This window comes from Dermacentor albipictus, unplaced genomic scaffold (genome assembly GCF_038994185.2).
Source record: "Dermacentor albipictus isolate Rhodes 1998 colony unplaced genomic scaffold, USDA_Dalb.pri_finalv2 scaffold_20, whole genome shotgun sequence".
NCBI classification, from domain to species: Eukaryota; Metazoa; Arthropoda; class Arachnida; order Ixodida; family Ixodidae; genus Dermacentor; species Dermacentor albipictus.
In genome coordinates, this window is record NW_027225574.1 from 5,500,001 (window position 1) to 5,522,868 (window position 22,868).

The 22,868-nt window shown below is 47.9% G+C and overlaps 1 protein-coding gene across 3 annotated transcripts in view; it reads right to left on the bottom strand.

The window, feature by feature from the left end:
* Nucleotides 1-22,868, bottom strand: part of Cad86C (Cadherin 86C) — a 182,654-nt gene that overhangs the window by 54,427 nt on the left and 105,359 nt on the right. For all 3 annotated transcript variants that reach the window (XM_070529286.1, XM_070529287.1, XM_070529288.1), the window contains 4 exons: nucleotides 18,693-18,893; nucleotides 11,801-11,962; nucleotides 4,837-5,001; nucleotides 2,408-2,478 (listed from right to left, as the gene is read on the bottom strand). In XM_070529286.1, coding sequence (XP_070385387.1) covers nucleotides 2,408-2,478; nucleotides 4,837-5,001; nucleotides 11,801-11,962; nucleotides 18,693-18,893 — 599 coding nt within the window. The remainder of the gene's footprint in view (nucleotides 1-2,407; nucleotides 2,479-4,836; nucleotides 5,002-11,800; nucleotides 11,963-18,692; nucleotides 18,894-22,868) is intronic.

The following is a 22,868-nucleotide window of genomic DNA, read 5'->3' on the forward strand; positions in this document are numbered from 1 at the left end:
ATGGATGGATGGATGGATGGATGGATGGATGGATGGATGGATGGATGGATGGATGGATGGATGGATGGATGGATGGATGGATGGATGGATGGATGGATGGATGGATGGATGGATGGATGGATGGATGGATGGATGGATGGATGGATGGATGGATGGATGGATGGATGGATGGATGGATGGATGGATGGATGGATGGATGGATGGATGGATGGATGGATGGATGGATGGATGGATGGATGGATGGATGGATGGATGGATGGATGGATGGATGGATGGATGGATGGATGGATGGATGGATGGATGGATGGATGGATGGATGGATGGATGGATGGATGGATGGATGGATGGATGGATGGATGGATGGATGGATGGATGGATGGATGGATGGATGGATGGATGGATGGATGGATGGATGGATGGATGGATGGATGGATGGATGGATGGATGGATGGATGGATGGATGGATGGATGGATGGATGGATGGATGGATGGATGGATGGATGGATGGATGGATGGATGGATGGATGGATGGATGGATGGATGGATGGATGGATGGATGGATGGTATGAGCGTGCCCTTTGAAAAGGGGCGGTGGGTTGCGCCACCAAGCTCTCTTTCTTATATTGCCTAATTCATTCCCAGCATCAAATTTTATAAACCATTATCAGGAACTTTGTTTCTGTGCACCTCCATTGTTTGTGGTCTCCCTACTTTTCTGTCGTGGTCTCCAAACTTTCCTGAGTCGCGGAGAAATGTGACGCAGCACCGCCACTGGTCACGTCATCTCAGCCATCAAACGCCACAAAGTTAATGCGGAGAGCCCGTACAACCAATGTACGTCTAATCGAAATTGTCGCGCGCACATGCTACTAGACGAGGCGCACGCGCCAATCGCCTCAAAGGGCTATTTGGCGCTGTGGCGAAGGAAACATGCATGCGGTTATGGTCTTTGGTTAGAGCATCGGGCTGTTGTGCTGGAAGGCCGAGATTCGATCCCCCCATCGGACACGTGATGTTTTTATTTTCTGCGTGAGAGCTATTCGGCCAGACAGCCGCATCAACAATGGCCAGCACAGGGGACCCAAAAGACTTCAGGTTAAGCCTTCTGCAATAATGAAGGCGCATAGCTCAGTTAAAGTTCTTTTTTCTTCTCACAAAAAACACATTCAACATCAACAGCGAACAGTATTTGATAGCAAGACAAGGTGGAACACTACGGAAAAGCAAATATAATACTTTTCAAATATCTCAGAAGCACATTAACGCTTACGCATTTTCCTTCTTCCCACCCGCCGTGGTTGCTCAGTGGCTATGGTGTTAGGCTGCTGAGCACGAGGTCGCGGGATCGAATCCCGGCCATGGCGGCCGCATTTCGATGGGGGCGAAATGCGAAAACACCCGTGTACTTAGATTTAGGTGCACGTTAAGGAACCCCAGGTGGTCGAAATTTCCGGAGTCCTCCACTACGGCGTGCCTCAAAATCAGAAAGTGGTTTTGGCACGTAAAACCCCATAATTTAATTTTCCTTCTTCCCAAGAACCATTAAAGAATGGAATGAATTATCGGTGTCCATGCGAGAAAGCATCAATGCGGAAGAATTTGAGAAAAACTTAAAGCAACATTGAAAGATGTACGCCCGCATACTTGCACACCCTTTTCTTTTTTATTATTAATATTTTTATTTTTTGTGAGGGGGAGGGTGTATAACCTCTTTTATTAACACTGCAATTATAGTCATATTGGTCGGAGTATCTGCAGAATATTTCGCTTATGTATCTTCTTTGTTCGCGTATGTTCACCTATTAAAACACTATTCATGTACTGCCTTAGTCATGTACTGCACTAATTCCCGAAATACTGCTATTGACTTGTTTTGTTTTTGTGCTATATGCATTATTGTAATACGATATATTCTACTAATTGTTGAAGTGCTGCTTTGACCCACCCTCTAACAGCCGACAGGCCAACAATATGGGTAAATAAAAATGTCCCCCCCCACATACTCACAACTTAGAATACTCAGTGCTGAGAGGTACGCATGTGATCTACTTGCACTATGCTAAGGAAATGCTGAAAATACCCAAAGGAAGGCTTCAAGGATGCAGTGTCATATTTAAGCTTTTTCATGAGCAATGATTCTCTATTAACTGCGTCACTAGGAAGATGTGACACTGCGCCGGTGCCAATGGGTGCGCATTGGGATAGCGGGACTCATTGAAGTTTTTGCGCATACATAGATATGCTGAATTCTCATCGACGTGTGGTAACCTTGGCGAATTGGACTTTCTTAAAGCAATGGACCAGTAATGTGAAATTATAGATTGAAATCAATTGCTAAACAGCCCATCTGCATTGTGCATGACGTTCAATGGGTGCACTTGCATCGACGATTTCAGGAACCACTCACTTTGCAGCGATGGGTCCATTCAGAGATGTGTACTTGATTGTGCCAAAGTTCCCAGTGTCCGGATCAGTCGCCTGCATTTTTTGTTAGCGCAGCAAGACCATCAACGTGCTTATTGGTCCAAACCCAAAGAATTTTTTTTTCTCGACAATTACTAAAGGGAACTCTGCCATCATGTCTCTGCTCAGCCAGCATGAAAAGGATGCAAGGTTAGTGCATGGAGTTGTCTAAACATCGTCCTCTTGTGTTGAAACAGCTTTCTGACTTCGCATATTAATAATTTTCATCAAAGAATCGGGTTATAACTGCAACAGTATGCAATGATTATTGATGTTCGCAGAGTCTTGTAGCCTTTGGTGTGTAGAAAATTATTATTGCTCGGAAATATAGACCAATAAGCAAATAAAGCGCAGTAAACAAAGGTACAAGAACGTATGAAGCCACAAGCACCAAAATTCTTTAAATCAATGTACAAACCATCGTTTCCATGGCAGCTGAATGATTGCAGAACTAATGTTCCATTTAGTAAAACTAGTAGAAAACTGTCCACACCTGCCGTCACTCGTTATCAAAAAGTCCTCAATTACGCATTGCCCGTATTTTCTTACGCGAGCGCGAAATGAATGAATGTCGGCAAATTTCTTGGCATGGTAAATGCATGAACAACCTAAAGGAAATGCAGAAAGTATGATGAGAAAAAATAATAATTCCAGAAGCTCCTAAGCCGTTTTACCACCGAGAATTTCTTAGCGTGCCTTTGTGAAAACATGACAGATTAGGCCAGAGCTCTTTGCCATTATCCTGTTTTTGCTGAACGCAGTACATCAGGTAAAACACAATGGTAAATTTATGCTCTTGGCCACATAATTCTTTCTGAAACCAATATTACCTGTCACCTTTTAAGAATCCCCGTTTTTGAGCTCTCAGTATATCACGGTACTAGAGGGTGTAAAGCGTAGGCACCAAATTCTACAGACCATGCACAATATGGTTGTATGTGCAGATTCTATTTGACACTTAGCACGCGCAAGTTTATGGGATTAGGCTCGTTTTTAAAGCAGCCATAAATCAGCTTATATTGGTAAAGTTCTTTTTTAGAGGCAATATTTTAATTCACTTGGCGGTAAAAGGTTGATTACAACAGTGGCGGAAATTAATACTTAAACTACGTTTTTTCTTTGATTTCGCACGAGAATCTCAGTGTGACGTCAAGGGGTTTTAAGTATTTTTTCCGTATATCTGCACCGTTTTGACAATGTCAAAACTCTAGAAGGTTGCTAAGTAGGGTTCTTGTTTTTTTCTAGAATGAAATGTGGGGTCCTTCTTAACCGATTATGAATAAGCTAGATTTTAGGAGACGCTGTGAGAAATCCATGACAACCCAACGAGCTGCCATCTTTCAGTTTTGTATTTTTTTCTGGCTTACTAAGACTCTACACTTACCGTAAGAGTGGGCGCTTTGTTTTTGTGGAAGCGTAATTTACTAACACAGCTTACGTTCTTTTTGTGCACTGTAAAAAAGAAAGTGACACATTCATAGAAGCATTACACGGCGTGTCCCAGTTAAATTCAGCCAGAGTTTAAAAAGATACACGTTCCACATTGCTGGACAAAACAAAGGTAATATTGTTTGCCGCCGATTGGAGATAAACTACTTTTGTTTCATTCCGCCTAATCAGATAATTAGTATTGATTAATTATCCGCCTTCTCGAATAATATAATTAGATGAAAAGTGTCAATGAGAAAATTGTAGAGCAACATGAAAAACTCCCGATACAGCTTACTGTCGCTTAATACGTGCTACGTGTATTTTCTTTCTTTAAGTGTTTTCCCGAGCGTGAAAAAATCCCGCCAATACACTCAAAGTGCCTCGAGGGGTCAGTCGCGCGGCAGTTTTGCGTGCATTTGTGCGATTTTTAAGCTCGCAAAAACACTTTTATGTGGCACGTATTGAGTAACAGTGTATCGGGGGTTTTTCATGTCGCTCAACAATAATCTCTTTGACACTCTTCATCTACTCACAATATTTGAGATGTTAATTAATTAATTGAGACTAATTTTATAATTAAGCAGAATGAAAAAGAAACTAGTTTGAGTATTTCCAAGCGACGGCAAATAACATTACCGGTTTTCTGTCCAGCTACGTGGCGTTTGCATATTTTAAAACTCTGGCTAATGTTAGCTAGGACATCCTGCATAATTTCCTTTGTATATGCTGGTTGATTACTGGTGTTTATGTTTGTACCACTACCCTCTGTAACGCCCGCTTAGCGCATTGAGAGTATCATAAAAATAAATAAATAAATAAATAAATAAATAAATAAATAAATAAATAAATAAAATGTTCGTCTTAGGTGTGTCTCGCACAAGCAGACGCAATTATAGCAGAACCGTCCACACACGTGGGTAGCATCGCTTGCGGGTCACTCACAGTGACGGCAGTAATGACGGTGCCCGGCCTGGCGTCTTCGGCCACAACCACCTCGTACATGTCACTGGTGAACATGGGGGCGTGGTCGTTCGTGTCCACAATGTTCACCCGCACCGCCACGGACGACGTCAGAGGTTGCACCGCCTCCGTCTCGGCCGCCACGATCTGCAGTTGCGTTTAGTGAGCGCTCGAGTAGTGCAGCAAGTGACGTCGAGCAGTGACGTCGTGCAGTCGGTAACAGCAGCTACAATTTCCTCGCTACTTCGACGAATAAATTGCACCTTTACAATTTTGGAATGCCATTCCCTAAAATCTGCCGAGCCACAGAGGCGACTCCAATCCGGTCCTGCTAAAGCAAATAGAGTGGCTCCGAATAATGTGCAATGATGTTTGAAAATTTTCTAAAGCTTTCTCGGATACAGCTGCTACGCCTTAGTGTCGTCGCTTGCTTTAGTGCTCTTCATTGCAAAAGTTTTGATGCTTTCAATGGAATCGACATGTAGCCCATAATTTAAGTTCAGCCAAGCTACAAAGCAACATAGTGAAATAAACGAGAATAAAGGGGGTTAACCGAGGGGCTCTTTTTTTATTAGTCATATCATAAGAAGCCAACAAACACTGACACCAAGGACAACATAGGGGAAATTACTTGTGCTTAATAAATGAAACAAAAAAAGACAAATTATTGGAAATGAAAGTGGATGAAAAAACAATTTGCGAAGGTTGTGGGATCGTTCCCCACCTGCGGCAAGTAGTTTTTTCATCCACTTTTATTTTCATTAATTTGTCGCTTCTTTATTTCATTTACTAAGCACAAGTAATTTCCCCTATGTTGTCCTTGGTGTCAGTGTTTGTTGGCTTCTTATGATATAAGTGGAATAAAGGCGCACGTAAAGCTATGCCCAGTGATTTCGCCGCTAGCCTCACTGTCACTAATCAAAATTACAACAGTGGGCTTCACTGTGGGCACGAACCTTCTGAACACGAAGACAATTATTTTCACACCACTAAACCTTTTCTCGGTCTGCGCAAAGTAATTAGGTGCTGAATATGCTCTGAAACGGGCTTGTGTCATTGCTGTATCCTAGGGCCCTATTACGTAAAACTATTCCAATATGTTTTTATTCCAATTTCCTGAGGTCAACTTTGCGTAACCGCTGACCCAAGCATCGGGCGGGTGACCGCAGGGTTGTCTGAACAGACCAATCAAACGCTCTCCTCGTTCATAGGAGGTGATTTTTGTTTGCTTGAAAAACGAATAACATTGCATACATTGAGTGGCTTGTCTTGTCTAATTGGCTCACAAGTGGCGAGGAGCACGCTCAAGTGGAAACGGATTCCGTGGGGTAGAACCACTGCATTGAAAATCTATAGCCCGATGAAGAGGGTGGTACCGGTGTCTCCGATTGGTCCGCTTTCCCTTACTTAGTTTGCTTTGGCTCGTTGACAATCGCGGCGGCGTGTAACGGAAGCTTAAGAATGATGCTAAAAGGCATCCTCAGCAAAGAAGAGTTGGCAGAACGAGGTCGTAAAAGTGTCGAAAGTGCTCGAAAACGTTACACGGCAACGCAAAAAGTTTTATTGCACGCAAATAAACCCATGTTCTCCGGCAGGTGCCAGAGCCAGTGCCTGAGCGATCGGCGGCAGCCATCTTTTATTCCTTTCGGTATGGGGCAGCCTACGGCTATTCAGAAAAAAATTCAGTTTTGTTCGGCATATTAACGCATCTTTAACGCGTACACGTCACTTTGACGCGCTGAGTTTTCGCGGTTTCGTGACGTCGCGTGACAGGCAGGTGAAGTGGGTGCAGCCCGAAAACTTTTGACCAATAGCCGAGGGATGATGGCTAAAAGGCGTCGAATCAGAAATAACTATTTTTCTTTTGCTCGGTCAAATCATGCATAATCAGTGTGTACACGCCATATCAGATGGGTAGCTATCGCGGTTTTCGTGGCGTCGCGTGACAGACAGGTGAAGTGGGAGTGGTCCAAAAAAGTTTTTTACCAATCGCGGAGGGCTGATACCAGAATTGGAATAGAAAAGTTGGGAATAGTTTTACGTTATAGCGCCCCTAAATACAGAGTGCTGAATATTTGGCTGCGCGTGTTTAAAAAAAAAATTTTGCACGCACCGCTGCACTGTTCTTGCTCAAATTTTGCAGAACGATCGCACTTTGTTGTCGAGTTCATTCAGCATAACACTTGGCACGATTAGTCACCTGTTTCTTGAGAGAAAAATGAGAAACCGTTTTCGCCTATTAGCTTCCGGCGTAGAGCGGAACTTACGTAGCTTCAGCTTCCTGTTCCGAGTGGAAGTGACGCTATGTTTTTTAGCGTTGTTTACTTTCGCGTCGATGGAGAGGCTTTAATTGCAACAGCTGCGGTTTAAACTGTCAATGCGATTCCATCCAAGAACCACCGCCTATTGTAAACGGTGATCTGGTTGTGTTCGTTGCTTCGCGTCAACGTGCGACGGCTTGTGTCACGAGAGACAACGTACAGTGGAATGTAGTGCCTGGGTGCTCGGAGACCACTGCCGTTTTTCGTGCATTTGGAAAACAGCGACCGCGAACTACTACTTCAGCGGAATACAACAGCTTGTCCCCTTTGAATTCTTCTTATGATGACCGCCACAGCTCTAGACACTGCAAAGACAGCGAAAGGGGACGACAGGCAAAGCGTGCGGGCGTGTATGGCGCGGCCGATGGTGGCTCAATGTTGCGCTAGGAAGGAAAGCTGGAAGGAAGCGCGCCGACTGCCATCGTGCGCAAGGCACAGGGCGGGGACGACGACTTTTTACTGCGGTGGCAGCTGCGTAGGGCGCTCCCGCGCGGGCCCCAGCTTGACAGCTATCTGCGATGGGAACAGAGTGCGCCGAGTACTGGTAGCGTCGTGTGCGGCGCGTTCTCGCCCCTTAGTTCGCGCTGAAGTAAGAGGCAGCACGAAGGTAAATTCGCTCGCTGTTCCAGCCACGCGTCCTCACTCCAGCGTTTCGACAGCGAGTGTTTGCGGTCAGATGTGTTCATGTTTACGTATGAATGGGTCGCATCATGCCTGTTAGTTTAGTTAGTAGCAGAAATTTTACAAGTTTATATGGTCGATAAAGTCGTTGTCGTTACTTCGTATAGCTGTCTACTAATTTGCTGTCGCAATGAATGTTTTGCCTTCCGAGCGAAACTGCGACTTTTTTTTTAGCTACACAATTTTTTTTAAATAATAACCTGCGGCAGATAGCACAATTCTAACCCTTGAGCTGAATTACTCAATGAGGCGGCCATTACTTCTACGAGAGATCAAAATACCTCATTGAATAATTAGGATCATTACACGAATTAACTAAAGGAAGTAAAACTAATTACTATACGGCACATATTTCAGATTAGGAATTGTAGTTCGTGCTTTCGTAAGGCATATCCACTTAAAACAAATCCGAGGACGGCACCGGTTTCTAGCTATGCGGCGTCAAACTAGCGTAAGAATGCACTGTCGTTGCACTTACTCTTTCAAGAAAATGCTGTTTTATGCAATGAAGCACAAAAGTAACTGGAACGCCAGTGCATTTCGTCGGACACTTTAAAAATTAATATCTCGTCGTCTCTCTGGGTCTCTCTGTACAAAATGCGGAACTTCGCATTGCCAGCGCACATTGACAAAGCTGTTTGATATTGCGGTTAACTGATAACTTTGTGCACCGAAGCGTGGCCAATAGAAGCACTGTCCTGAAGCGTAAACATTCGAGAGCTACGTCCCTGGGAAATCTGTCCGTCCATCTGAAACGCATGACGCAATGCGCTCCATAAGATATGCATCAGGTCCTATGAGGGTGTATCTGAAAATACCTTACGCTAAACGCAGGAACGGGCGCCAAAGAGCTGCGCTCTCAAAAAAAAAAAAGGAAAAGCATGACTGAAAAAAAAAGACTCGCTGTAAGTTACTGTGCATGTAAAGGCCGATCTACACGACGGACCAAATTGCTCTTTTGGACCGCGGTCCGCGCATCACGTGATATGACATCACCAGTTCGTGCGTACCGCCGTTGGCCCGCGCAAGACCGCGGCCCTCGCGGTCCAACAAATCGCCGAGGCTTTTCCCGCTTCCGTTTTGGCGGCGGACCGCATGCAAACCGCAGCGATTTTGGCTTAGCCAACGAATGTTGTCTGGCAACAGAGTGTCTTCAGCCAAATCCAATCTAGTTTTCGGCTCAGAAAAAGCCAGTCAAACCAGTCGTTTTATGTCCCCCGTTCCGCCTATACGTGCGTGCAGCAGACAGACAGACAGACAGACAGACAACGAACTTTATTTAGTCCTGAGGAGCTACTTTCAGGACCTCCTAACGGGAGGCCATTGTAGCGTGCGTGCAGCAGATATATTTTTTAAACACCGTGTCCTCTTGGAGTGCCGAGGAGGTTTTTAAATTTTGTATACCTCGTTGAGCAGTTCCCGGTTTAGTGAGACTCGAGCCGGAATGATAACAGTGATAACACTCTGGCCGAGAGGGCAGCTGCTTGGTCTGCTCTGCCGTCTGCTATGGCGGTCCGCCGTGTAGATGTGCTCTGCGCCGGACCGGACTGACCGGACCGCGGCGGGCCGTGACGTCGCATCACGTGACCGAGCGGCCCGCGGACTTGGTCCGTCGTGTGGATCGGCCTTAACCGTCTTATCGGCTATCGGGGGCCAGTGAAATGCCGTAAGCTGCCGTTTTCAATAAACGCAGGAGCAATGGGGGTGCCAACAGTCAGCGGAAAAGCGTCCCCCTTTCCCCCTTGTTTTCAACAGCGCCATCCGCGTATCGCTCTAAGTCGATTTCGAGGCTGTTTGCCACGTGTTCGCGTATTCCCACTCATATTGCTCACGATATTGAACAAGAGGCTAGCCTACGTAGAATGCACGGCAGGCCAAGCAGTGGATACATATTCTCGAAATATGTACATTCGCGGACATATTAAAATAGACCACGGCGAAGATGGCCGGAGCGGCTGCCTGGCCGCACCACGGCGCTGTTATCTCGCTTCGCGTACGCGTGCTTCGCGGGGGCTTTAGCTACGCGCGCTCACGACGAGAATACCCCGAGTGACGTCAAACTTCTCCCCGCCCTCGATCTCGCGCTGGTGCTTGCCATGCTTCATAAATTTCTAGTGCAACGTTCGTATGCTCTGCTGCTGACGATCGGAACGAAGGGGCGCGTGAATCGCCAGTTGTTCAGCACTTTGCGCTGTCGCGCAGTAGCGGACGGCCGCAGGCTATCGAACTGCCGCACTGTGAAGGAACCAAAACTCGATGTTTCTTTTAACGCGATAGCGTTAAGGAGCTCGTGTTTGTCAGCAATTTGCAGTCGCGGACACAATACAATGAAGCATGGCTTCGGTTAAAAACCGCGGACTAGTGGCAACTAATGAAAAAGGCGTTTGGTGTCGAGACGTCTGCTCTTTCATGCGCGTCCCTTTTCGCTCGCAGCCTCTCCAAACCTTTGGCATCAGCTTGGCACTATTTATACGTAGGGAGCAGCGCGAGATGACGCCGTTATAGCCGCAACGTCTGATGCGTTGCCGGAATGGGCTGTTGAGCGTGCGATTGTTCTTTGCGTCCAGCTCACGCTGCAGCTTACGGCTGCCACTTTAAAGCCGCAAGCTCTATACATTTTTTTCTTCTGTCACGTGACCATGATACCGCGTAGGCAAAGGATCGCTGCGGTGTCTCGTCCGCTAGACTCGGAATTGTCCGTGCGTGACAGGTTGTTGGAATGACGGAGCGTGACCCACTATTTACATTAGCCCATGCTATCTCGCACTGCTGGGTTTATTCGCAGAAGATGAAGTGGCTTCGGTAGGCTTTGTCCTATAAGAACTGCCCTCATCGAATCTTGGCTTTTTTATTTCTTTTTGCTGGAACGTGGAGCCCGGCACGTACCCAGCCCTGCCCCCCCCCCTTTTTCTGCCCACGCCACCACTCCTCACACAGATTCCTAAAGCGCCGCCAAATTGTAACTTGACAGCTATTCGGCAGTCAACATTTTGCTGCCTTTTTCATTCCTTTTGGATGGCGGTAGTTATCGGTATCTTCTGGGGTGTGAAGGCCAGTTTCCTCATCGATTCAGGGCCCACGCAATGGCTGTGGCTTCAACGGCGTTTGATGCATTCCACTTCATCTCGATCAATTAGCTCCGCACATATTTTCCGGATGCAAAAAAAAAAGCGCTAACCAAACAAGCTGCCTATCCAAGTGCCAAAGAGTGATTGCCTGTAGACGCCCTTAAGCCCTCTCGAGGAACCGCGGGCGCGCGTATGACAGCTTTCAAAACCTTATTCTAGAGAAAGTGTATCTTCGGTAACTATAAGGTTCTAACTGCAAAAAGCTGCTGTCAGGGCAGATATGATATTCCAGAGGGTGCTCAGCAGTTGACAGTTTCGCCGTGTGTCTGCGACGCTGGTGTGTCTTCCAGGTATACGAATGTTAGGCGCGTTTCGCCCAGTTGGAAGGAAATAAGTCATCAATCCTGAATTAACAGGGCACTTTTTTGACGCCATATTCATCCGATTTCTAAGGTTTTACGCATTACATCAATGAGATTGACTACGCAAGTCGAATAACTTATGCAATATTTTAAATATAAGCTTGCATTTGAAGTGTTCAATTCCCATTTCAATTCCCATTTGAACACTTTTTTAATACGCTATAATGATATTAAGTTGTATTTGTTTTTATTCTACTAGCGCGACCCCAGACGAACACACCTACCCTTACTTAGGGAAGCATTCAAAGATAAAATTAGGCAGTGCCGTAACATTGTAACTGAAAGCAGACTGTATTTGGTCATGCTAAGTGAAGGAAGAAACCCGACTTCCTTTCTACTCCCTCCTTCGAGGAAAGTTAAAGCAGACCAACTCCTTCCTACTTCCCAATTTGCTCCCCCCCCCCCCCCCCCCCAGAAAGAAAGAGGCCGTGGTTTTGCGTCGACACTCACTCACCGTGAACTCGACGTACTTTGGTTCGGCTACCTCGTAGTCCAGTTTCGAGGAGTCCTGAACTAAGATGGCAAAATCGGCCTCCCGCGAGGCCGACTGTGGGTGTATGGTGAAAATGCTCTCCCCATCGCCTTCCAGGTACATCCTGAATGTACTGTTTCGCCCCTGAAACAGAAGCCGGATGCGTAGGTTCAGCGTATGTGCCCGTACGTACGCTGAAGTAATATGTAGCGACAAAAACTGAAGAGACGGCTGAGTTTTAGAAGAAGACTCGGGAAAATCGACAATCAATGGTCAGATATTGGACGCTTGCTATTTGAGAATACTTTTGTTATTGGCTGGTATACTTAGGCTATTGTATGTCATTGTTTGCCGGTATCCGTATAATGATGCAACTATGCACGTGCCGCTTCTAGCATCCGGGCCTAGGAGATTGTAGCGTCCAAGTAGTGGCCTTATGACTGGTTCCTGAGCGCTGAAAAGCCCATTTACTCGTGATTGTAAGCAGATCGCGCGGAAACCACGGAGGTGGAACGTTATAAGAATACACAGAAGAAATAAATACTTCTGTGTATTCCTTGTTAGAGGATTGTTGTATACTCTTCGCCCGACAACCGTGTGTGATTGCGGGACAAAGCTCTAAGTACATAACACCCGACGGCTGTAGGCTCAGGCGCCGCATTTCCAGAGTCTATTGTCTTCCCAGCATTAACAAAGCCAGTGCAGAAAACAGTATCTGTTTTTCCACGATAAGTAATTGAAGCTGTATGGCGCGATCAAAAATAGGGAGCACCTAGATTGACTCTTCGATACGCTGCCGATTTCAGCATATGCAGAAAAATTCTATACACGGCATTGGTAACTAAACGAGACATTTCAACATGTTGCTTTCAATACAGTTCCCACGTAATTTGCCGTCAATCGTGTCGAGAACAATGTATTATGATTATAACGTAACTTTTAGGGCCGAAATACCGATTCTTTACAGTTCTTACAGTTAATAGAAAGTGCTAGCATTAAGCGAGGTAAGCGAGATTGCGTTCTTAGCGAAATATGGATTGTGTTGTGCACACACAGAATATTATCGGGCACTTTGCGTTTAAGCCACACTACAACGCGCACACACTAAGCGCAAAAGCAATCTAAAAATGTTGTTAATAATTCATTCGCACTCCAGGGGCTGAATACAGAAATGTTTTAGTTTCTAAGCACTCGTTGGTGGTAGCCAAGCGCCTTCGCTAATATGTCCAACATCACGATTGCCAGGCACCCACTCTTGCGAACAGTTTTAAAGTGACAACTTTCTTATCAACACGGGCCCAGATTCATTATGAAGTCACACAATACTACCAACAACGCTTTACTAAACTGTGTTCTGGTTCCAGCGGTCTCTTCTCGACATCGTTACCAGGTCACTCGACGCCATGGGTGCGTACCATTACACGCCCAGATATTAGAGTTAACAGTTGTCGCAATACGGTTGCAGCTGTGCAGCAATGCTACGTCACCGCCATGTGCGGGCGTCAGTTCGTTTACCCGGCGGCTACAAAGGGCAGCTGGGCCTTACAATGCATGGAGGTTGCGAAATCGAAGGCTGACGCCATCAGAAGATCGTCTGACTTTGTGAGCCATCTGAGCCTGACCTGAGACGCCGTCACATGTCTCAATTATGAGGTCAAGAAGTTGCAGTGCGCCATGTTGACGTTCATGTTTCATTGGTAGATGTTTGCCGAGAGAAAACACGCTGTCTTTTCAGGAAGACTTTCTTGGCAATAATCATAATAACGGTTGTTTGGAGGAGAACCGCCAAGGGTCTCGGGTCTTGTTTTGAGCACGTAATAATCGCGACACTCTTATCTACATTAGGATCGTGATCATGGTGATGGCCCACTTTTAATGCGAACATCATTCTGGGTATATTCAGACCGGGCTTTTCTTCCGGATATCTAGCTATCTAGCTATCCCGGCAAAATATGGAGCGATCCTGGAGTTACTGCAATCTAAAGATGTGGGTCGTTCGCGAGGGTATGTGTCACTAGGCTTGAGCCGCTCTTCAATTAACCTTTTTGACGCCAACCTAGTTATGTGCCACTGGGTATGTGCCCCACGGAATGTGCCGCTCTTCAGTGAGTCTCTTCGACGCCAGCGTGAGACACTGCGTATGTGCCAATGGGTACGCGAACAGTGAAGCCATCAGAAGCCGCAGTGTGTTGAGAAGGTAGCGTGAGAAAGGAGCTCAGATACCGTACACGCCTCCTACATGACGCGTTTCGGCTATATGCATATTGGACAGTCACCGTAGATAGATTACGTGCCATTTTTTGTCACCATGAATGCCAACAATATTTACCGCATTCCTTCTTTAATATATACCCCACGATTCATATTAACAAGGGTTATTATTTTGATATCTTCTCCTTACCTTCCGAAATTCTCTTTTAATTTAAATCTTGTTTTGTGTTTTCCTAGTATCGCTATGTTCATGACGGATCTCTCGAAGTTTGTTCATCCATAACACCAGTATAACCAAACCAAACGGTTTGAGTACAGCTGTTAGCATCAGGAGTTATATGCGAATTGAAGATCGGCACATGGCGTGGTGTTAGGAATGGCCTGCCGAGGTGGCAACATGCAAGTTTTCGCAGCCAGCTGCAGCTGCGAGCGTGGCGAGCTTCCCCGAAGATACCAAGGAAGCCTTCCACACCCGCCGCGGTGCCTTTTCACGGGCCTTTGAAGACGCCAGACAATGGACAGCGGCGGAGGCCACTCTGCGAGGTCCGCTCTGGAATTTGGAGGCGCCGGCTGGGGTTCCAAAGTGCGTGAGCCCTCCTCCTCCAAGTCGAGAGCCCGCCTCCTCCAAAAAGGCACGTCATCTACGATGACGTCGAACTATGACGTCGAGCGGAGTGTTTATAAGCAGCTGTTTGTCGCTGCTACAGAGTGCTCGTAGTGTGCTCGTCAATGTACCCGTGATCGTACTCGTGAGCTGTGTGCTCGTAAGCTGTGTGCTGTACCTTCGTCTTGCGGGCTCCATTTCGGAGTCACGCTAGAGTGTCGAATGTCTCTTTTGTTTAAAATGTAAATACTGTAAATAAACCCTGTTCACCTAGTTCCGCCCAAGTTCCTCTCTACGACCTTCAACCCTTACAAATGGTAACAGCGGCGAGATCGTCCGACAACTCCTACAACTGTATGCCAGCGGTGGGATCATCCGACAACTCTAATATCTGAATGGCAACGAAGGGATCGGCCTACGGCTTGTAGATCGGCCTACGACTCGTAGACAGCAACGGCAGGTCACGGAATTTGGCACATGGTGACCGACCGGTATCCTGATCAAGTTGGAGGCGACTTGGGATTGACCACCTCTTGCAACTGACTGGATACGGCGGAGAAGGACTGGTGATATCGTGCTGCTTCATTGGGTAAGCGTTTGGTTTTGGCTGTAAGATTTACCAGGCTTCAATTTCTTTGTGTTTCTAGATTTGAATCGCTGGGGATCTTTTACTTGTATTTTGATTTGCGTGGGTATCGCAGCAAGTATTGTGTGACAGCAGAGCCAAAGCTTAAAGTAGCGACCATAGTCCTAATGTGTTTGACGAGAGCTGACCTGTTGTGGTTGTGGTGAAGAGCTCATGGAGGACGTAGAGAAGGACTTCACGGAAGCAGAAATTCGTAAGACCATTTTGCAAAGTGGCAATGATTTGAAACTCATCGAAAAACTACGTAAACGAATTCTAAACAAAAGACAGGAACAGGAATCAATTATGCAAGAATGCCAAGAGCGCGAGCGAAAACGCCAAGAGCGTGAGCGAAAACGGCAGGAGCTTGAAAAAGAAATGGCAGCAGTGAAAAAACAGATAGAGGATTTGCAGCAGTTAAACGCATGAAGTCAACTGCGGCTTGAGAAATCTGTAGGCTGAACGCAGCGAAAATGGGAGGAAGTCGACAGCAGATTTCAGTCGAAAGCCGAGCAAAGTAGTAGCACCTGAGAGATTAGCAGCACGTTCATAAGTGAACTCGAAGTGCTAGCAATTAACGATGCCTTAGTGGCAGCAGAGGCCGTTAAAGGTCAGGGAGAGAGCGGCGAGGTGCTGTGCCAACAGAGCACTGTAGAGGCAGCTAGGTCAGCTGCAAATGAATTGACACAGTCACCGAGCGTGTGGGTCGCATATAAGGTTAACGAGGTTGCTAGCTAAGTAGAAAGTACTGCTGACCCGACAGACGCGAGCACCCATGTCGAGCCAGATCTGCGTGCCGAAGTGAAGTGCGAGCTGGACGATGCAGTTGAGGGCAGTTCTCAGGATTGCGAGCTCCATAACTCAAGGGAAGGCAACTGCATTGTTCAGGGATCGGTGCAGCTCTCCGCCAGTCTAGGTAGCCAAAAGAGGGGTGATTTAGTTAGGAATCACTCAGCCTGTGCGGGAAGAGACCGATCCGGGCCGACGAGCTGTGTACCGGCCAGCACGAGGCGCCAGAGGACGGCATGAAAGAGACTTCAAAGAGAAAGCGCAGTAAAAAGAAGCGCGATAAAGACCGAAAGACGGTGACTAATGTAGCGCAGCCAGCCAAAGAGGGCGAGAGACACAAGAGGGCAGGGCGCGAGGAGAAGAAAGGTGTGGTCGTCGTTGACGACGTGTACGCATCAAGCATGTTCGAGCCACCAGTCGAAAAGAGACCGAGGAGCATGTTCTGCACGCACGCGGACAAAGGGCACGGGGCAGTTATGTTCCTTGTCGTTCCGTCGTTCTTTCCGGAGTGCAGCATGTAGTGCGAAGGAACCCAAGGTGGCAAGACGAGACGAGGTCAGTCGAGCTAGTAATGAAAGCGTGGCGCCAGGACGCAAATTGGCCAGAAACTGTAACGTGTTGAAGGAGCTGATAGTGTGTCGGCCCTTTTGTTGTTCCTGGGTAGCCAGAATAGCATTCGAATCACGACCACCTCGGGTACGGTTCAAAAGTATGAGTCAGCCGTAAGCGTATGGAACGGGAGGCCAAGAGAGCTTCCGTATAAGTAAAACGTGTTATTTTGTTTTATTTTTGAGCACTTGAAAATTTTGCGTTTTAAGTTTCTTTCAATATGTAAGGGTAGGAGCTTTGTTTATGTTTTCGTTTGAGAAGCTCCGAGAGTTGAAAGACGTGTTTTATGTAAACCTGTAGTTTCGCGAGGTGTTCATTAATGAGTAGATAGGCGTTCATTTTTTTGTGTGTGTGAGTAACCTGAAGGTCAAGGTTATCGTTGAGCGGTCTATGATAACGCGCATGCGTATTAAGTTAACCTTCTGTTTTTAGTCTTTTTGAATTTTCTAAGGTTAGGCACGTAGATTTTCAGTTAATTCATCATTTGCACTGAGAAGAGCTCTTAGGTCCATTAGCGTGTGTCCTGTGCGGACAGAAGGAAGCAGAAGGTTTATGACTGGGTTGCTCGTGTGTGTTGAGGGCAGCCGTATTCTGACTACTCTAGTACGCATGCGTAGAGCTAGTTATTAGAAGACACATTTGTTTAAAGGTTGCTCTGTTTTGCGTAAGTTACGCAAGTTTGGTTGTTCGTTTAAGGAACGTGTCCTGTGTGGACTAAAGGTTCAAATGTGAGTAAGCGTGATGAAATGCTTACGTACGACGCAAGTACGCGTTCGGAATAGGGACCACAAAGCTAGCGCGTTTGTAATTACGTACCTGTGGGGAGTTGACCAGACTGTTTAGTGGCACCAGTACGTGCGATAAGAACGCCACTGCGATAGGATAAAAACAGGCTGTTCGTGAACTTAGGCTGCTTAAGATATGTTCGGGTATTGGTGGTTGAGAGCCTTCGGTTCAGTTCTGCGTAAACCTTTACTCTTGTGCAGCGCGACGGTCGGGTTTGGTCGAACTTAAGGGGAATGTGAACGCTCGCTTTGGCGGCACAAAATTTGGGGGCAAAATTTGGGGTTCCCAGTTGAGTGGCTTGCATGGAAATTTTGATGGGAAGCCTGGTAGGTTAACAGCAGATTCCGGGCGTTTGAACGCTGAGCGGTATTGTGTTGCCGTGATAGACTCTTCTGGGCCCGTTGTTGTCAGACGGTCGCAAGCATTCCAAGTGCGCAGGGGTTGCAGAGACCAAAGCCATCTTCTTGCTCGCCAGCCATTCTCTTCCTGCCCAGCGGTTGTCAGCACTGGCCAGTAGAGATTTTTTGGGCCAAGGAGGAGCTTTTAGGAATGGCCTGCCGAGGTGGCAACATGCAAGTTTTCGCAGCCAGCTGCAGCTGCGAGCGTGGCGAGCTTCCCCGAAGATACCATGGAAGCCTTCAACACCCGCCGCGGTGCCTTTTCACGGGCCTTTGAAGACGCCAGACAATGGACAGCGGCGGAGGCCACTGTGCGAGGTCCGCTTTGGAATTTGGAGGCGCCGGCTGGGGTTAGGCGTGACCACTGGCTACGGGGACGCGCTGAACACGGGTTCTGGGAATCCAAAGTGCGTGAGTCCTCCTCCTTCAAGTCAAGAGCCCGCCTCCTCCAAAAAGGCGGGTGATCTACGATGACGTCGAACTATGACGTCGAGCGGAGTGTTTATAAGCAGCTGTTTGACGCTTCTACAGAGTGCTCGTAGTGTGCTCGTCAATGACTAGTCAATGTACTCGTAATCGTACTCGTGAGCTGTGTGCTCGTAAACTGTGTGATGTATGTTCGTCTTGCGGGCTCCATTTGGGAGTCACGCTAGACTGTCGAATGTCTCTCTTGTTTAAAATGTAAATACTGTAAATAAACCCTTTTCACCTAGTTTCTCCCAAGTTCCTCTCTACGACCTTCAACCCTTACAAATGGTGGCAGCGGCGAGATCGTCCGACGACTCCTACAACTGTATGCCAGCGGTGCGATCGTCCGACAACTCTAATAGTGCCCATACGCCTTCGACTCACCTGGTCTCGATCGTAGACCCTGGGCAGCACTCCGGGCACCCACTGTACAGCCGTCGAAGCAGCACTGTGCTCGGCCACGAAGCCCACGTACGGCCCACTGGCGAACGAGGGCGCGTGGTTCTCGCGCGACATGAGCACTACGGCTAGCTGGGTGGACGCCTCCATGTCGGGATACTCGGCAGTACCGGAGCTTTCCCGCGCCTGCAATGGGGAGAAATGCAAGTCCCGTGCTGTGCACAAAATTATTTGCGTCCAATATTGATGAGTTTTAGTACTGCTTACGTTGCGTACACACAGTGCCATTGTGCAAGCGCGACATTTTGCATAGTGCGCAAGTGTGGGACGCAACAAGAACGTAATTTCATGCATACTTGCCCGGCGCCTACCTGTCCGCGGGCCCGTATTCAGCAAAACCTCTGACGCTTGAATTGTTCGTAAGAGAAAATGGCAGTCAATCCCCATGCTGGAAATATCATTAGCGACGGCACCTGGCCAATAAGTGAAAAGCTTTGTGAATGTGGCCGCAGAAGCTAAATAAAATGTGGCTCGAGAAACCCGCCGCTGTCCCTTATATGGTTATCAGGGTGTCGAAATATTCGAATTGTGCGTGCTGTGAAGTGAACGCGAATATGTAGTATTGACGTCACGCCATGTACGCCACAGTGTTTTCCTATTCACAGCTGCTGCAGCACTGTTAAAGATAAATGGATAGAGATAACGTACAATTTTTCGCCGTGCTGGTTGTATAAAACACTATAGCGGACTCCGCGATGTCAGTGCGCATCCTCCCCGTATCACTATCATTTCCCCGTTTATTCGTACGGTGTATGATACCGCCGATTTGCGGGTGAACACAACCAACGAGCATTTTTCAGATGAAAACTCCATCTTTGTGTAGGCACATGGATACCTTTCACGTGGCCGTATCCAATCTCGCCCGATATAGGCGGGGCGCCGTATCATATACACACGTCGGCTATAATATATGTTTAGAATGCAAAAGAAGACACCGAATTTTGGGCGCTATTATTTACCGGGGCCAATCCTGGAGTGTTCGCATATCGGAATGAAAAGGACGCCGACGGCAATTCTTCATTTCGCATTTATTGGTGGAGGTGGGAGTCCTGAGGTTAGTCAGTCCCATCGATGCTGCAATTGTGCCGAGTATATTTTATGGGCTTCCTAAGGTATAGTACACCTGCGTTGGAAGACAGTTGTTTGTCTAACGTTCGTACACTTCAGAGCTCCCAGACTACCAATGCGTGCATCTGCAGCGGCTACCACGGTAGATCGCGAGTAATTACCCAGTGATTACGATATTTCATTTGACCGTCTTTAGGACCCATATAAGACACCTTACTCGGCTTCCATCGCACCGTCTGGCTTGCCTATCTACAATGAGGTCGTGTACAGCGTACAATCGTTAACACACTTGTCTATATAGAGCGTTCGAACGCCATGCCTTTAGGCTGCACTGGCGCCTTCTACCAATGACGCTTCGGTCTAGGTAACTTGCATCTAATCATGTGTCGCCAAACTGACAATAGTGCCCTAATTTGTTTCGCTTTGCCGGTTTCCGAGGCTTCAGCTGCTGCAATCACCGGCGATCGCCGGCGATGGCACCGCCGGGCCACTCAGAAGCTAAGCTAACGCGTCTCGGAGCGCGTTCCTCTAATAAAAGTTTTGCTATGGGCTTTTAAGGCGAAAGCCTGAAGTGGCTCGTTACGCGATGGCCTCGAAAAATACGCGGCGTATAGTCAACTGGTAAAAAAGAAGATCGAAGAAAAAAAAATTGGAGGACGCTTAAGCTTCGCCTTCAAGAGTGGGACGCGACAGCGTTCCCGTCGACCCGCCAAGGGGTCGACAATGCGCTACGGCACAGCGATCACTTACGATGCGCCCCGCATCGGACTTAGCGCCCACCTATCACGCGGTGAGCGTCGAGCAACGCAGCGTTCGGCGCGGCAACGAAACGTGCGCCTGAGCGAACGGAACGAAGCAAAGAACTCGGTGTCTCGGAGGGGAAACGATCTACGCCAGCCAAACGTCGTGATCGGCACGGGCAGAGAGATAGATAGTGATCTAAACCGGGAGCACGGCGAAGCGTCGTCAGGGGAGAGGGAGTCCCGCGACGCGCCTGGCAGCGGTCCCAATGCGCGCGCGGCGCGCCTCCTGTCGGGGCAGCGCCGTACATTGAGAGGAGGGGGTCTTCTGTGTTTGCCGCAAGATGGCTCTGCGTGTGCGGAAAGCGCAGAAGAAATTCAGCGGAAACGCACTTCGCAACTCGTGTAATTGTGACTTCTGTACGTTACATGTTCATAATTACCGATATACACCGCAGTATAACTTTCCACGGCTCGTTTCGAAGGCAACACCGCATTCACTAGAGGCGCGTTTGCACCGCTTGGAAGCATCGAACTCGTGGCTGAGTGGTAGCGTCTCCGTCTAACACTCCGGAGACCCTAGTTCGATTCCCGCCGGGCCAATCTTGGAAGTTGCTTTTTATTTATGAAGCGCCTGCCGTGATTTATCGCTCACGGTCAACGCCGACACCGACGCCGACACCCGACGCCGACACCGACGCCGACGACACCGGCTTTTCTGCGACACGAGCTCCTTAACGCTATCGCGTTAAAAAAGCACATGACTTTCTCTGAGCGAGCGGCGGGTGGGGAGGGGTACGATCGGCGCGCGCAGACAGAACAGGTGTCGCGTCGATGAGGTCCCGCGGCGGCGGCGGTGGTTGTGGCGACAGCCGCCTGCGAAGCGAGAGAGACGGCGATGGAGGACGCTCGCCCGGGGAGTAGCGGATTGAGCTGTAGGCCTCGGAAGTACGCTACGCCCGAAGATGCTCGCCAAGCGAGAAACGAGGAGAGACGTGCGATGCGGCAGGAGCAGGGCGTTCGTCCGCGAGTGCTGCTTTCCCCTGCTGAGAGGATGCTATAGGTATTTGTATTCGGCTTGTATTACACATTTGTAACACTTACGGGTGACAAGCATGCTGCACCTTTAGGAACTGCATTAAGTGCTCGCATGTGTCGTTGAAGAGGTCGACCTAAGGCGCTACACATGTACTTCACACTGCGGCTCGTTTATCTCGCAAGAAGTCTGACCGCTGCGATCGTATATCTTAATGTATTACCAAGTGTACAGCGGGCGTTCGCCTCCATGTGTTACAGGAGGATAACGTGCTGCCGATTTGTTTCGCTTTTGCTCTCCCATCCAGCGGCGCCTTCACCGGCGATCGCAGGTGATTACAGCTCCTGAAGTCTCGGTAACTGGTAGGGCAAAAATATTAGGGCAGTGCCATCAGTGTTTCTGCGCATGCGCAGATGCAAGCCGTCTCGACCAGGGTGTTATCGTTATCGTTAGACGGCACCCATGTAGACAAAAATACGGCGTTAGAGCTAGAGCGCTCTAGTGTGCTGACGACTGTACGTTCACATCATTGCACAGCACCACGGCTGCCTGCCATTTTACACCTGCTAGCTGACCGCCATCGCCTTAGTGATGTATGAACCAAACCAAGGTACACCTCACTATTTCTGGCGCCAAAGAAAAGCTACAGCTTCGTTAGCACTGTTAAAACAAGCAACGCTACGATTTCTTTACGAGCTGCACAGCATCCAACTCCATGTTTATACTGGTGGTTCTTTTAAATTTTCCAGTTCGGCAGGAGCAGTTGTCATTTAAGCGACGTCTGTTGAAATCAAGATCAAGACATCCTGTCTGGCGAGTTCTATGGGAGCGGAGCTTCCTGCTCTTCCAGTGGCACTTGAATTTACTCTTCTGGAGGTATCCCATCGCTAAACTATATATTGAGACTCGAAGGCAGTTCTCCGAAGTACAATGCCCCTCGGATCTCACGAACAACTTGTATCAGAGATAGCACGTTTACACAATCGAGCGACAGAACAGGGACACGATATGATGTATCAGAGGCTGTCGGAACACTGTGGCGTCAAGGGAAGTGATCGCGCAGACTAATCCACCCACTCTGCGCAAAACCGTGGCATGCATGTGTTAATTGCCCTCGCAAGGACAGACGCAGCAGCTAGATTTCGCTTCATGGCAGGCGACAGTACATTGGTCATGTGGACTTCAACGCTATCCATGAACAGTCGCTCCTAGTTCCCGACTTGAAGATTTACCTACCGCCTGGGCTAACAAGGTGTG